The 16705-nt window shown below is 32.2% G+C and overlaps 1 protein-coding gene across 1 annotated transcript; it reads left to right on the top strand.

The window, feature by feature from the left end:
* The first annotated feature begins 2769 nt into the window (after positions 1-2769).
* LOC106428582 (myrosinase-binding protein 2) lies at positions 2770-7872 on the top strand. The gene is made up of 6 exons (XM_013869332.3): positions 2770-2859; positions 4146-4363; positions 4488-4949; positions 5026-5499; positions 5589-6317; positions 6799-7872. The coding sequence occupies exons 2-6, from the start codon at positions 4166-4168 to the stop codon at positions 7726-7728; spliced, it is 2793 nt and encodes a 930-aa protein (XP_013724786.2). The 5' UTR covers positions 2770-2859; positions 4146-4165; the 3' UTR covers positions 7729-7872.
* The last annotated feature ends 8833 nt before the right edge of the window (positions 7873-16705 follow it).

The raw sequence follows: 16705 nt of genomic DNA, 5'->3' as shown, positions 1-16705 counted from the left end.
AAAGTGACAACTTACTTTTGAATATGCTTATTTCTTTCTTTCTTTTATCTTTTAAAAATGTAGAATTAAGTCAAATATAAAAAAAGATTGTAAAGGTTGTAGATATGTTTGAAAGATATTCTAAGAAATTGATGTAGATATTTTAAGACATTCATGTAGAATTTATAATTTTTACCATCTACGTGATACAAACCAAGCCTCCACAACATCTAATGAGTTTCCTCCCATTTCTGAAACCTATGAGAGCACCCTAGGTGAGGTCTCTCAAGTAGTTTCTGGTCAATATAAAAAAGAAATAAATTGAATAAGAAAGAGAGATGGTGAAATGGGAAAAACCTTCCTCTGAGGTACTCCATAAAAAAATGCTGGGAATTTTTTGTCTACGTGTCATTTTTTCATTGTCTTAGGTTTTTATTTTGTTTTAATTTTATTTTGATAATGACATGTTAATGAAAATAATAATATTTAATTTGGCTAGGTACTATTACGAGTAGTACCTCACACTAGTTTGTCAACAGACTGAATGATGTGATGGATTCTTATGGGGGTTGTGCTTACTTCTATCATGCAGCACAAGATTCTCAGACAATTTGATTGTAATTTTTCTGGCACGGTAAAGAATAGTATCTTCACCCTGAACGATTTCAAAATTATCGTAGATAATTTTTTCATCCAAACTACTTGATATATTTCTAGAATATTTTTGTGCATGTATGATCAAGATTGTCAGGAAATTTTTTAATTTAAATTGCATAAAACCATATCCCCCTAGAGAATACATGAGGTCTTGTTTCTTTTATTTTTGGATATCGGATTCATGTCCTTTTAAAGGTTTTTAACTACCTCTACTTGTAGTTGTAGATCATTTCTCTCACGTTTATGTCATTTGTAACCGATTTCCTTCGGTTACTTTTCCCTATCGTTAAATGATACTAGTTCCCATGTAAGGGTAGGGCCCTAAAAATATAGGGTTTAGGGATTAGGATTTAGGGTTTAGTGTTTTGCTGACGACGTTAAAAATATTTTTTTAATTCTTTTTTCTATAGCTGCTATTTTTTTTTTACTTTTTTATTTTAAAAATATAATATAACTTGATAATATTTTGTTTCCTTTTTAAAAGATATCGAATTTGAAATAATGAAATCCTATTGGCTGGTGAACCTTAAAAGAGAAGCGTTGTAATAAATGCATTCACGCTATAATAGACACGTGGCACCCTCACAATGATTTGATAATAAGTATGCTAACGCGTTCACACTATATTTATAAATGTGTTCACACTATGTAATTTGCGTTTTTTTAATATAAAACTCACATACATGGTTCCAATAAAAATCTAGATTTTTCGGTTCGAATAAAAATAGATAACGAATCAAAAGTCAAACTATATATATATTATTTTTATTGTTTACGGATAAAGTTGAGAAAAATATTCATAAATTTTGATTCGATTCGTTATCCGTTTTGATTTGAACAAAAAAATATGAATATCCGTAACTCTACGAAACAAATCAAATACTAATATACAATATCCAAAAAAGAAGCAAATCGCAAATACCAATATATTTAGGAACATATATCTAATTCTATCTTTTATATGCATATATATACATATATGTAAAGAATTATATATATGTTATATATATTATACTTTATATCAGTTTTACAATATTTTTATGAATTAAACTTATTATATTAGGTACTAGAATTTAAAAAAGTTAAATAATGTTTTATTTTTGCAATAAAATGTTATTATTAAATTTTCTAATTATTTTAAAATTTCTATTTTATTTACGGATCAAATCGGATATTCTTTATAATTCTAAAACATTTCGGATATTCGAGTCACCGAATATCTAGGTGGCTAAAGATCGAATTGACACGAATGCTTTCAAATATCCAGATATTCGATCTGTGCCCACCCCTATTTACGGATAAAATTTTATTTTCTTTATATGAAAAATGACTAATTTCAAGGATTTTTTATTTTAAATTAATTTTAATTTTATCTTTCATGTATTATTTTGAACAAAAATGTCATTTAATATTAATTAACAATATCTTTATATATTTGTCAACTATTTTTATATACATTTTACATACACATACATGTACACCTTGATGTGAGCACTTTGTAACTAAATATTCACCACAACTGAAGTATCTAATTTTTTTGAAAGTTGAAATATTTTTTCTTAATGCTTCTTTCACTACCGACCAAATTGTAGTGAAATGATTTGTCTTAATAATTTTCTTTTCATTTTCTTAAACTATTATCTGTTTAGAAACTATAATATGAAACTACTGGTTCGACATAACGACTATCTAAAATTCATAAAATGAAAATTAACAAATGATATTATTTTTGGTTTTTACCGGAAAAAACCCAAAAAATCAAACATTTTAACCGAATAAATTAAAATGAATATTAATTTAAAATAATAGTTATATTTTAGAAGATTAAAAAAAAAAAATTTAAAACCGAACCAATATCCAGATTAAACAGATTTAGTGTCTTTTTATTAAAAATAACAAAACTAATAATCATATTCCGCGTAATGTGCCGGTTATTATGATATTTATAACTCATGTAGTCGGTTAAATTATTTTCCAAAAATAATACATTTTAAAGGCAAATTAATAATACTTGCCTAAAAAATCAAAAGAAAAATCTGAAATGTATGGTCGATGGTGTGTAACGTGTGAGAGTAATATTTTTTGGTTTAAATGTGACGGGTGAAACACGTCAAAACAAAAAAGCGACATCGAGTATAAATAGGCACTACTCAGTGCTCATAATCACATATCACTCTCACTCGCAGCTTTTAATCTAAGATTAACACAACCCTCGAATCTCAGGTTTCTCTCTATATCTCTCTCTGTTAGTACAAGTTTCCTCTTTTATGCATGTGAATTCAATCATGTCAAAGACTCATAGGAGACATCCCCTATATATTATTTGAGAAGCATTGCAACATTTTTTTGTAGCCACGTGTCATCACTAGAATGATTCTTAGAATCCTTAGAGAAATATGTTGGTCCATCTAAATATATAATAAGCTTTTTATTAAACCACAATAAATACATTATTAATGTGTTTCATTATTTCCTTAAATAAGATTACGGAATTGCCTAATGTGGCTAAAGTATATATGATAATTAATGATTTTGAATAATAAAGATTTGATAAAAATAAGTGTGTATTATAATTATATTTTTTTTAATTTTAAGCTATTAAAATAAATTAAACAATCATAGTAACCATATAATAAAAGTTAAAAAATATTTATATATTATATTTTGAATTTTTTAAAACGAGTATAAATTACTAAAACTTTTAAAAGTTCCACATTCAAATTTTGTGATCTGTGATTTAAAACTTTTGTTATGACATGATACAAATAATTAAAAAAATAATATAAGTTGAAAGTCTCATTTAATAAGTATCAAAAATAAAAGATATATAAATATATGTATCATTTTAAATTAAACTATATGCCATATAAAAATACATAAATATCTTAATTTTGAAATTTACTTTGAACATTTTTTTGATAAAAAATTTGAAAAAATATTGACAACTTAATTTTTTAAAATATTATAAATTACTTAACCATTTATACCACAATGAAAATTTTGTTATCACTAATTTAAAATTTTTGCTATAACAGATACAAATGATAAAAAAAAATATGAGCAAAAAACATCATCTAATAAATATTAATATTAAAATATACCATATATATGTTACTATCATTTAAATTTAATTATATATCATATCAAATAGAAAAAATATTTTTTCGATTTATAAAATGTATTTATATGTTCGCACCAATTTAATTATATAAATAGTAGATAATGACTTTTTTATTCAATATATATTTATTATTTCAGAATATGTTATAAACATATAAAATATAAAATAATTTCTATATATAATGTTCATCCCGCGCAAGGCGCGGATCTTAACCTAGTATTAAAATATTCTCCTTAATGGAGAATGGAAACAATATTTTAAAGGAGACATTTACTTCATTTTTCTTTAGTCATATATAAACAGAGTTTGTGTTACTTCTGTTTCCTGTCTTACATCATTTTTGCTGTTAGTTAGTGTGTTTTTGAAAGAATAGTTCTATTTTTTAAAGGTTTTCGTTGAAGTTAGAAGATGGGAACAATGTCTGAAAAAGTGGGAGCGGTCGGTGGTAACAAAGGCGGACCATTTGACGATGGTGTTTTCGACGGTGTGAAGAAAATAACTGTCGGAAAAGACTGGGACTGTGTTTCTTATATCAAGATTGAGTACGAAAAGGATGGAAAATTTGAAACCCGTGAACATGGAACGATTCGTGGAGAACTTCAAGAGGTAATAGTCTAATTAGATCCTGGCTTTGTTATTCTTCAGTATGTTACCTTTACTGCCTTGTACATTTTTTTTATTTTTACTGAACCTTGTATATTTGTTGTTTCTAATGGAAAATGAAATCTAGTTCACGGTGGATTATCCGAACGAATATATCACATCTGTTGGTGGAAGCTACGAACACGTTTTAAGCTATGGAACAGTGCTGATCAAATCTTTACGCTTCAAAACCTCATATGGAAGGACCTCTCCGATACTCGGTCATACGACTTTATTTGGAAACCCAGCTGGGAGAGAATTCATGCTCGAGGGTAAAAATGGTGGAAAGCTTCTAGGTTTCCATGGACGTTCTGGTCAAGCTCTTGATGCCATTGGTCCTCACTTCTTCGCTGTGAAATCCCCTCTTAAGCACTATAACCGTCAAGGTGGGAACGGAGGGAGTGCTTGGGATGATGGCGCTTTTGACGGTGTTAGAAAAATACTTGTTGGCCGTGGTGGTAAATTTGTGAGTTATGTGAGGTTTGAGTATGCGACAGGCCAAGGAATGGTGCCACATGCTCATGGGAAGAGACAAGAGGTTCCACAGGAGGTATTAATTGTTGATATACAATTTGCTTAGTTTCGTGTTTATTGAGATTTCTTAAAAATATATTTTTTGGTTGCAGTTTGTCGTGGATTATCCTGATGAGCATATTGCCTTGGTGGAGGGAACCATCGATGGCTATCTTACATCGCTTAGGTTTAAGACATCAAAAGGAAGAACTTCCCCTGCTTTTGGTAATGTGGCTGGTAGGAAATTTGTGTTCGAGGAAAAAGATTTCAAGCTTGTGGGGTTTTGTGGTCGGTCCGGTGACGCTATCGATGCTATTGGCGCACATTTTGCCCCTCTTCCACCTCCACCTCCAGCTCCAACTCCTGCTCCAACTCCAGCTCCAACTCCAGCGCCCACCACCACCACAAAGATGGGACCGCTCGGAGGTAACAAAGGAAACACATTCGACGATGGCATTTTGGATGGTGTGAAGAAAATAATCATCGCAGCAGATGAGTATAGTATAACTTATATCAAGATCGAATACGAAAAAGATGGAAAAGTAGAGATACGTGAACATGGGACAAATCGTGGGGAGCTAAAAGAGGTCAAAATATAATCATCTGTTTTTAATTTGTTAACATTCAGTTAGTTCACTATTAACTCGTGGTGTTTTGAACTTGAAATGAAATACAGTTTTCGGTGGCCTATCCGAATGAATATATCACAGCCGTTGGTGGAAGCTACAAGCATATTTTCAACTATGATACAACGCTTATTACATCGCTATACTTCACAACCTCCAAAGGATTTACGTCTCCATTGTTCGGTGAGATGAAGGGAACAGAGTTCGAGTTCAAAGGTGAAAATGGAGGAAAGCTTGTTGGATTCCATGGACGTGGTGGCTATGCTATTGATGCCATCGGTGCACATTTTGCTCAAGCTACAACCTCTTCTTCGTCTTCTCTCATCAAAGTGGAAGCTGTAGGAGGAAAGGGTGAAGTAACATTCGACGATGGTTCTTTTGATCATGTAAGAAAAGTTTTTGTTGGTCAAGGCAATTCTGGTGTGTCTTATATCAAGTTCGAATACGAGAAAGACGGCAGAATTGTGACACACGAGCACGGACAAAAGACATCTCTAGGAACAGAGGAGTTCGAGGTTGGTCAAGGCGATGACATCACATCTGTGAAAGTTTACTACGATAAACTCTATGGCTCGAAGGCAGAAATAATAACGTCTCTTACATTCAAGACACTGAAGGGCATCACCTCTCAGCCTTTTGGAATGACCTCAGCGAATTTGTCATTACTCGAAGGTGGCAAAATCACCGGCTTTCATGGAAGTTCGACGGACGTTCTTCATTCTATTGGAGCCTATATTTCGGCTTCTCCTCGGACGATGTTGCATGGCAAGTGGTATCAGGTACGTACGTAGTATGGATGAATGTACAGATCGGTTTGGTTCCATATTCTGTTTTTTTTCAATCATTTCATTATGGAGATTTCAATTTTCATTCGGTTCGATCAATTCGGCTTTGGATTATATGGTATGAAAGTAAATGTTGTTCTTATTAAAAGAAAAAAGTAAGAGTTTGAAAATGTTGATTCTTGTTTAGAAATTTAGAATAGATTTTTGTCCCATTTGTCTTTATAGATAGCGGTATTTGTTTTCATTATTTGTCTATATGAAAATTATAGGTATTATTATAACATGTTATCAGTATTATCTATATGTATATTTTTGGTTATGTCTATTTTGGTTCAAAAATTAGAATAGATCTTTTGTTTGTTTTCTCTATTCTTTGCCTAGTGCCTAGTCATACTTCTCGTGAACAAGATTATTGTTTCATTTGTAACCGTGATGTTAATTGTGTTATGAAACATGTGGTGATTCTTATTATTAGGTGGAGCAAAAAGGAAAGACTCCTGGACCAAGATGTTCTCACGCTATAGCAATGGTGGGAAGCAAAATGTACGCTTTTGGAGGAGAGTTAACGCCAAATTTTCACATCGATCGACACCTCTACTTCTTCGATTTCAAGACTCACAGATGGTCAGTCGCTGATCCAGACGGTGGCGTTCCTGAGCTCCCTTGCTTAGGCGTTTGCATGGTAGCCATCGGCACTACACTCTATGTCTTTGGTGGCCGCGATGGCCACCGTAACTACAACGGCTTCTACTCTTATGATACGGTTAAAAGCGAGTGGAAACTCATAACTCACGTCAATAAAGGACCTGCACCGCGTAGCTTCCATTCGATGGCTGCCGATGACAAGAATATCTATGTCTTTGGTGGAGTGAGTACTACAGTACGTGTCAACACACTTCATGCTTACAGCATCATTGATCAGAAGTGGACTGAGCTTCCGAATCCAGGAGAGTCTTGCAAAGGGAGAGGTGGAGCAGGGCTCGCGGTTGTGCATGGGAAGATTTGGGTTGTGTATGGGTTTATTGGGGATGAAGTGGATGATGTTCATTGCTTTGATCCAGTTGAAAATAAGTGGACTAAAGTGGAAACACGGGGAGAAAAGCCGTGGGCGAGAAGCGTGTTTGCCCTGGCCGTTGTGGGGAAATATATAATTATATCTGGAGGTGAGATTGAGATGGACCCAAAGGCTCATTTAGGTCCCGGGAAATTGGCCGGTGGAACTTTCGTGTTGGACACTGAAAGTTTGTTGTGGGAGAAACTTGAGGAAGGTCATAGCCCTCGTGGATGGATGGCATCCACAACTGCGTCCATTGATGGGAAAAAAGGGTTGTTGATGTATGGAGGGAAAGCTCCGACCAACGGTCGTTATGAAGACATCTTTTTCTATGGAGTAGACTCTGCTTAAGAGTTAAGACCGTTCGGTGTTTGGTGGGGTTTGTGAGTTTTAAGACATCATTTGCTTGTGTGTTTTTAAAATGTCTACATTTTCCGTGTGTGGTCTTTATGAAATAAATCCAATCAATAAGAGTATAACTGGGTTTTCAAATAATGTATGTGTGTAAATCATTTTATTTTACTGCTACAAACAATCATATCAGTTTTACTGGATAACTCGAATACGAACGCGGATTAGATTTCTTTTCTTTTTTTGGTTGATTTACAAAATCAACTAAATAAAATAATTATGCTATGTTAATTTATTAGATATTTGATTAGTTAGTTTTCTGTTATTTTTTAAATTTTGATATATATATATTCTCAGTCATTAGTGACAGCAACAAAAGAAATTTCACATAACTTATATGGAATTTTTTTTTGTTTATGTTATAAATTAATTAGTTATGTTATGTTATATATATGGTTTTATATTGTGTAATTATATAATAATATTTTAAACTTAAATTTTTGATATTATTATATAACAGTATATGTTTTGTACATATTGTATGACAGTTATATTTAAGGGGAATTGCCACTAATACCACTTTCCTAATATCACTTTTCAACTTTACACTTTTCAAATTTACCTTTAAAATTTTAATGGGTAAAGTACCATTATATCCTTATTTAATCAAACATAAACCTAGTGTCTTTCTCCCACGATTTCTTTAATCTCAGATCCACTAATAACAATCTATCAAATGCTCTTCGGTGATCAAATCCGGCGAGATTCGATGATTCTGACGAGTTTTCCGGCAAGATTTGACGACACCGGCGAGTTCTCCGGCGAGATTTGACGACGCCGACGAATTCTCCGACGAGATTTGATGAGGCTGACGTTTGGTGAGATTTGACGAAGACTTCAACCTCAAACGAACAGAACAAAACGACTTCTTACCACTAACACGTAACAAAGGTGAGAGGATAATATATGGTGATTTTCGTCACTTTCTGTAATTTTTCTCATAATCGATCAATTTCTGGGAAAGAAGACGAAGCTTTTCTCATGAGGTTTTAAAAATTTCAAATTTATAACACCTTATAAATATTTATCGATGAGGAACATAGTGTTATGTTTTATCGTTTTTTGATATATCTTGTTGATTCTTTAAGCTTTAAGTAATTTTGTGTTGAATATATTTTTACTCCTACTAACTTATATTTCTTTCTTCTCCAGATCTTTGTCCTGCGATCAAATTGGGAGTTGCTCCAAATGAAATCACCGGTGAACTTTGCGATCTCTGGCGAACTTGGCAAGATGTAGGCGCGATCCGGCGAACAGAGGAAGAAGATTGTCGAAGGTGTCAAGATAATTTGAGAAGGAAGCATCAAAGAAGGTGATTTTTGTCTTCTACTTTTGTTTTTCTGAAAATGATTTGTTTAAGTAATTTCATGTTGAAAATTTCCAAACATGATCTTTTTATGTGATGTTTGACAAAGGTGTCGATATTGAAATTGAAATTATACTCTGTGATATTTATAAGCCCTTATAAATTTTATATTATAGAAAAGACATATTATTTCTATAAGTTTTGATGTTTGAATATATATTGGGATATAATTCATTGGGATTTCACTGTTGATAAAGAAAGAGGAGGTTCAATTAGTGTTATTCCTAAAGATATATCCTACAAAGAGTTGATTAGGGTAATTCTAGAAGATTTTACAATGGATAACAATATAAAGTTTAGCTACGTTTCACCATCAAAGTCTATCTTTGGTACAGAAGATGCTCTTCCAGTTTTTATTAGGAATGATTTCGAAGTAGTATCCTTTATGAGCAAACATAAATATAGTGGAAAACTTTCTTCAGCTTTGACTAACAATTTATGAAGTAAACTCTTTGGTTATGTTTTATTTATAAATTTTATTATTTACTTTACCACAGTTACTAGTTACATGTTTTTATGTTGTAAAAATATATGACACATTCCCTTTCATTGTGACAAACAAGGATGTCTTTAATAATGCCCTTGAGGTATTTTAAATGAATTATTGGATTCATGTTTTTATATTGCTGATGGAAAGACATAGATCACCATTAATTGTGTCAGATATGATACATATACGAGATGAAGTTTCTAGTACTCAAGACTTCCTCATTGCTGGAAATAGCAAAATCTTTGATGTATTTATTACAATTTTAGATTTTAAGAACCTATAAAATAATGAGAAAAATTATTCATTTCATGTCCTTGAGGTTTTATTACATTGTTTACATTTATAATGACTTATAAAATAATTGTACAAGCTTATTAGTTCAATACTTTTATGTTGCAGATAGAAATACAAAGATCATCACTAATTGTGTCAAGTGTGATAAAACTCCAAGATGAAGTTTCTAGTACACAAGACTTGCTTATTCCTCAAAGTAATAATATTCTTGAGGTAGATATTAAAAATTTTATATTTATAAGGACTTATAAAATAATGTTATAACATTTATTCACTTCATGTTTTGTGTTTTAGGGAATAACATTTACATTTACATTTGTGTTTCAGCTGAATTCACACTCAAAGAAGACTATGAATGATGTGGAGCATGTGTGCGGTGATATGCATATCAAGTACCTCACTTTCTTGAGGTAATGCAAAGCTACTAGTTGTAGTTTAACTAACAAGGTTTAGTATGTGTAATATATGAGGTGAAAAGTTATTATTTTGGTAGTCTAGCATTCTGTTTTGCTACTTTATGAGATTCATGTCTTTTATGTCTTATTTTGTGTATAATATCTGAAGAAGCAGTGGAGATGGAGCATGGATTTGTTGAGCTGCAGAAGCATATTTCTTCTTGTCTTACACATGTTGTCACTGGCTTTTAATGTTAAACGTGTTATAAGTGTTATATTTTGCTCTGCTTCAAAGCCATCTCACTGAAATCTTCAAGCAAGGATTCTAGCAACTGTGAACCGTATCTCATGTATTTGAAGAAGACCAAGAAATGAATGGACTAAAAGATAAATGGTTTATAAATCTTATAAATGTTAACTATTTTGCTAAATAATTTATAAGCCGTTATAAATAAATTATAAATCTTATCTATTTTGTAAATTCTTGTAAGCCTTGTAAAATGATTTATGAACTGTTTATAAACTAATTTTAGTTTTATAGGTGTTATAAACTGATTTATAAACCCTTCATTAACTTTTTATAATCCCTTTATAAACTCTTCTTTAAAAATCCATTACAAGTCCTTATAATTTAGACGAATGTTTTTTTTACAAATCCTTATATGAACAAATTAAACCATTTATGTCTTAAAATGAACTCTCAAACAAGCAAAAAACAAACTAAACACATAGATTAATATGAAGTGTATTAGGTTGGGGTTGAATGCTGTCGGATTTTGTGCAATCACTCATATGACCAAAAGAACTACAAAGGGGAGCAAAAAATAATGTCCATGTAGATGTTCATCTCTAACTGGTTCACTTATATAAATTGCTTTTATAAATGTTTTATACTCTTATAAATTATTTACATACATTTATAAACCCTTAAAAATTATTCTATTAACTCTTATATATTGTTTAATAAGACTTTCTAAATGGTTATAGACTCTTATAATTGATTTAAAGACCTCCGGTTGATTTCTTAACATGTATATACCTATATAAACCTTGAAAATAATTTACATACATTTATAAACCCTTAAAAGTTATTTTATTAACTCTTATAGATTGTTTAACAAGCCTTTCTAAATGATTATAGACTCTTATAATTGATTTACAGACTTCCAATTGATTTCTAAACATGTATATACATATATAAACCTTTTAAATTATTTATAAACATTTATAATTTTTGTAATAAACATTTATATATAGTTTATATACTTTATAAATTGTTTTATAAGCCTTTCTAAATGGTTATAGACTCTTATAATTGATTTAAAGACCTCCAATTGATTTATAAACATGTATATACCTATATAAACCTTATAAATTATATACATTCCCCTTATGAATTATTTATAAACTCTTATATTTTTTGTAATAAACATTTATAAATAGTTTATATACTTTATAAACTGTTTTATCAGCCTTTATAATAGGTTTATAAAATTCATAAAAAATTTAAATAAATTTTTATAAATGATTTATAAACACTTATTAATTATTTATATATCCTTATAAACCCTTATAAATTATTTTACAAACTCTTATAAATTATTTTTATAATTCTTTATAAATTATTATAGACTCTTATAAATTATTTAAGAGACTTTCTAATTGATTCCTAAACCTATAAACCATATAAATTGTATACATATCCCTTATAAATTGTTTATAAAATTTCATAATATTTTTATAAACATTTATAAATGGTTTATAGACTTTATTAATTGTTCTATAACCCTTTATAAATGGTTTAGATACTCTTACAAATAATTTATAAACCTTTATAAATAGCTTATAAACTTTGCAAACTGTTTTATAAACTTTTATAAATGATTTATGAATTCTTATTTGCTTTTCAGCTTTCTTTTTTCTTCATTTTTATCGTCTTTCATGTGTTATTTTCCTATATCATATGTTGCAAAAGGTAAATCCACAAATCCTTGTTCCCATTAGATTTTCTTCATTTTATGTCCTTGTTGAACTAATTGTACAACACTGTTAAAATCCATATCATCAAGATCAGAATGTGTTGGGGTCACCACATGTTTGTATTCATCAGGAAATCCAAACATTGTATTAACCACAAGAAGTAATAAAGAATAAACAACGTTTTATAAGTCTCTACAAACTTCTAATTTATAAACCCTTATAAAACTAAATTTATAATCTTTTATAAAATGCTTCACATTATTGACCAAGACACCGATTGGATAGTCACTTTTAGATTGTCTAGTGGTTCTGTTCCAGCTTCATCAATCCTCGGACGCAATCTCAAAGATGTGCAAAATTCATTGCTATCTACCTGCAAGACGAAATAAAAAGATGATGTTAACTTTTAATCATAGTCTAAATATACCTTTAATAAGCATAATGTTCATGTATTTTGGTAACAGTCTTACAAAGAATATAGGATAATAAAAGACAAGACTTCTCAAATTCATACATTTATATGTTTTTTATTGACATATATGATCAACTCTTGTTTACAAACTTCTTTATAAAACCTTGTAAAGCATTGAGTTGTACTATCAACAATATCTTTAAACTCAGATTTATAAGAGGTTATAATTTTTTTAAATACAATGTTCACTATCCGAAAATATTTCTCCTAACCAGAACTATTCAAATGACAAGTCTAAATCAACCTTATTTGTTTTTTGAATAACAGAGGAACGAAAATCCTAAAATTACTTGAACCCAGATTTATAAAGGTTTATAATTTTTTGAAAACTCAATGTTCACTATTGAAACTCTTTCTCTTAGATCGACCTGTTGTAAACCAACCTTCGTTGATTTTTTTTTATAACAGAAAGAACAAATCCAAAATATTACTTGAATCGAACAAAAAAATACACAAATTAGAAACATACCAGTGTGAATCGTGGAGAGGAGCCAACATCTTTGAGGTTTTGAATCGTGATTCTCGTAATTGCTTATCGCTAGATGCGTGTGAGAGAGTGACGATGGAACTCAACGGAGACGGCGATGGATCTCGTCGGAGATGACGACAGATCTCAACGGAGAGAGAAGAACGATCTCCACAGGGAGAGAGACGATGGATCTCGGAAAGAGAGACAGCGGATCTGACGGAGAGAGAGACGGTGGATCCGACAGAGAGAGAGACGGTGGATCCGAAAGGAGAGAGAAGAAGGATCACGACGGTGGAGAAGAAGGAGACGATAGATTGAAGTAAAGATAAGGTTAGTTTAGTCTTTTACCAATTAATGAATATGCTATTTATGAAAATATCCTTTGAGTGGTGGTATAAGTGAAAAGTGGTATCATGAAAAGTGTATAAGTAAAATTTCCCCTATATTTAATTAAAATTATAATTAAATATTGCAACATTTTGTACATAACTTATTAATTTGAAATAAACAAATAGATGAACTTATTATAATAGTGAGAAAACATGATCATAAAAATTTATAATTTTCATGCAGTTTATTTATACTAGCTATATACTTAATAAATGATAAACTTTATAATTTTTGTTTAGATTATTTATAGTAGCTATATATTTAGTTTATTGTTTAGAGATTTTTTCTTAAAGTATATTGTATTGAAACTCTCGAACTCATATTATCTGATGCATATGTAAGTTTTCTTCTTATGCGCATCATTTAACTTTCATTTCCTGTTATCATATACTATAAACTCAACTTTTTGAAGGGAACTAAAATACATGTTTCATGTTCAAAGACTTACTTTGGGCAGCTGGCGAATTTGAAGCGTGGAGGAATATTGAAAATTTATCCATCAGTGCTGCTTCGGGTATGTACAGGTCCACCAACTATCCATACAAGTTGTCTTTCGTACACCACACTGGTATCACTCCGTCAACTCTGCAAAACGACGACATCTTTCTCAATCTGGTTTATTTCCAAACAATTAAAGTGACGACTTCTACGTCAATAAGTCAGCTTCAAATATAGAATCACACAATCGATATCAATAAGAAGTTCTTCTCTTATTCAATCAATCAAGTTCTCAATCACAATATCAAAATCACTCCAAAAGCTCATAGCATATGTCTACACTTGACATTGCTTTTATAACCACAAAACAAATCATATTCCTATTTGTAAAACGTATAAATATTATGATCCTTATCTTTATAAGATCACAATCTAACTAGGAATGGAAATAACTTGCATTTTAAGTTTCCTTCAAGCTAACTCTAACATTCTCCCCCTTAAACTTGAAGTTACTTTCACTCACATCTTCAACTCCAATCAGACTTCTCATCTCTTTGAATTTGATCCTGCCAAGCGACTTACTTAAAATATCGGCTCTCTGTTCACTCCCGGGCACATGCTCGACTTCCACTTGCTCGTTTTCAACACATTCTCTTATAAAATGAAACCTCCTATGTATGTGTTTACTTTGACCGTGAAACACTGGATTTCTTGTCAATGCTATGGCTGATTTGTTGTCAATCCTGATAGTCACACGCATACAAGCTTCATTGATGACTTCTCTTAACAATTCCTGAAGCCAAATGGCTTGTTTCGCGGCTTCAGTAGCAGCCATGAACTCTGCTTCACAACTAGACTGCGCCACTATCTCTTGTTTTGTCGAGCACCAGGTTATAGGACTATTACCGAGATAGAACACATGTCCTGTTGTACTCTTACCATCATCATCGTCCACGTTATGTGAACTGTCGCTATAGCCTTCATGCTTCAAGTTCCTTCCGCGGGAGAACCTTAAGCCAAGAGAGCATGTTCCACGCAAGTACCGCAGTACCATCTTCAAGGCCGCACCGTGAGACTCCTTCAGATCTTGCATATATCTACTTAGCACCCCGACACTGAATGAAAGTCAGGGCGTGTATGAAGTAGATATCTAAGGCAACCAATGCTTTGCCGGTACACTCTTGGATCGACACTCCTCTCATCTAGTGACTTAGAGAATTTAGCATTCATCTCCATTGGAACATGTGTTGCATTGCACGATCCCATTTCGGTTTCCTCAAGGATCTTGTGTGCATACCTATCCTGTTTCAGAACAATGCCATCATCTCTTTGATGAACTTCTATTCCCAAGTAGTAAGTTAACTTGCCAAGATCACTCATCGCAAACTTGTTTGCCATCTCCTTCTTGAACTCTTGTATTAATTGAAGCGATGAACCAGTAACAAGTAGGTCATCAACATACACAGCTATGATGAGAAGCTTGTCATGTTCCTTCTTGTGGTACAATGAGGGTTCTTTTGAGCATCGATGGAAGTTTAAACCACGCAGGATTTGGTTCAGCTTCAAGTTCCACGCCCTCGGAGCTTGGCGCAAATCGTAAAGAGCCTTCTTGAGTTTATAAACTTTATCCTCTTGACCTTTAACTACAAAACCATCTGGCTGCACTATATAAACTTCTTCTTTCAGCTCTCCATGGAGGAATGCTGTTTTAACATCAAGATGGTGGATCTCCCACCCATTAGAAGCAGCTAGTGCAATAATCAAACGAATCATTTCAACTCGAGCCACCGGTGCAAAGACTTCATCATAATCAATCTCTTGCCTTTGGACGTATCCCTTTGCTACTAACCGTGCTTTAAACTTGCTGATACTTCCATCGGCATTGCGTTTTATTTTAAACACCCATTTAAGACCAATAGGCTTTATACCAGATGGTAGTTCAACGAGATCCCATGTGTTATTCTTTTCCATAGAAAAGATTTCATATTTGCAAGCATCTACCCAAACTTTCAGCTTCTTGGCCTCACTATAGTCCCATGGTTCCTCGTTTATTACCATCAATAGCCGTTCACTTTCAATCTCAGCCAATAGAATGTAGTCATCGAGATAAGAAGGTTTGGACCTTGTACGTTGTGACCGTCACAACGGCTCTGCACCATCTTCTTCTTCGTCTTCAAATTCGACATATTCTTCATCGTCATCAATGGTGTCTTCTTCTGGTGTGGCCTCTTGTTCCTCGGGGATATTGCCTCCTTGTCTCACGTTAACAATAAACTCTCCCAACTTAGTGTGCTCTGTTTCCTCTGTATCGATCCAACTCCATTCTTTTTCTTCACTAAATACGACATCACGGCTTACTACTACTCGATTGGTCACTGGATTGAGTAGTCGATAAGCCTTTGATCCTGGTTCGGTACCCATGTGGACAGGAACTCTTGCTCTGTCATCAAGTTTCTTTCTCCCTGGTGTTTCTGTTCTTGCGTAACAAACACACCCGAAGATCCTTAAGTGACTGAGGCTTGGCTTTCTTGATCGCAACATCTCGTAAGGGGTTCTCTCATCCAACGATCTAGTGGCAAGGCGGTTGATCAAGTAGGTGGAGTGTCTTACCGCCTCTCCCCAT

Source organism: Brassica napus, chromosome C3 (assembly GCF_020379485.1).
Source record: "Brassica napus cultivar Da-Ae chromosome C3, Da-Ae, whole genome shotgun sequence".
In the NCBI taxonomy this organism is placed as follows: Eukaryota; Viridiplantae; Streptophyta; class Magnoliopsida; order Brassicales; family Brassicaceae; genus Brassica; species Brassica napus.
The sequence above is the reverse complement of the archived record's forward strand: the minus strand, read 5'-3'. Positions and strand labels throughout refer to the sequence as shown.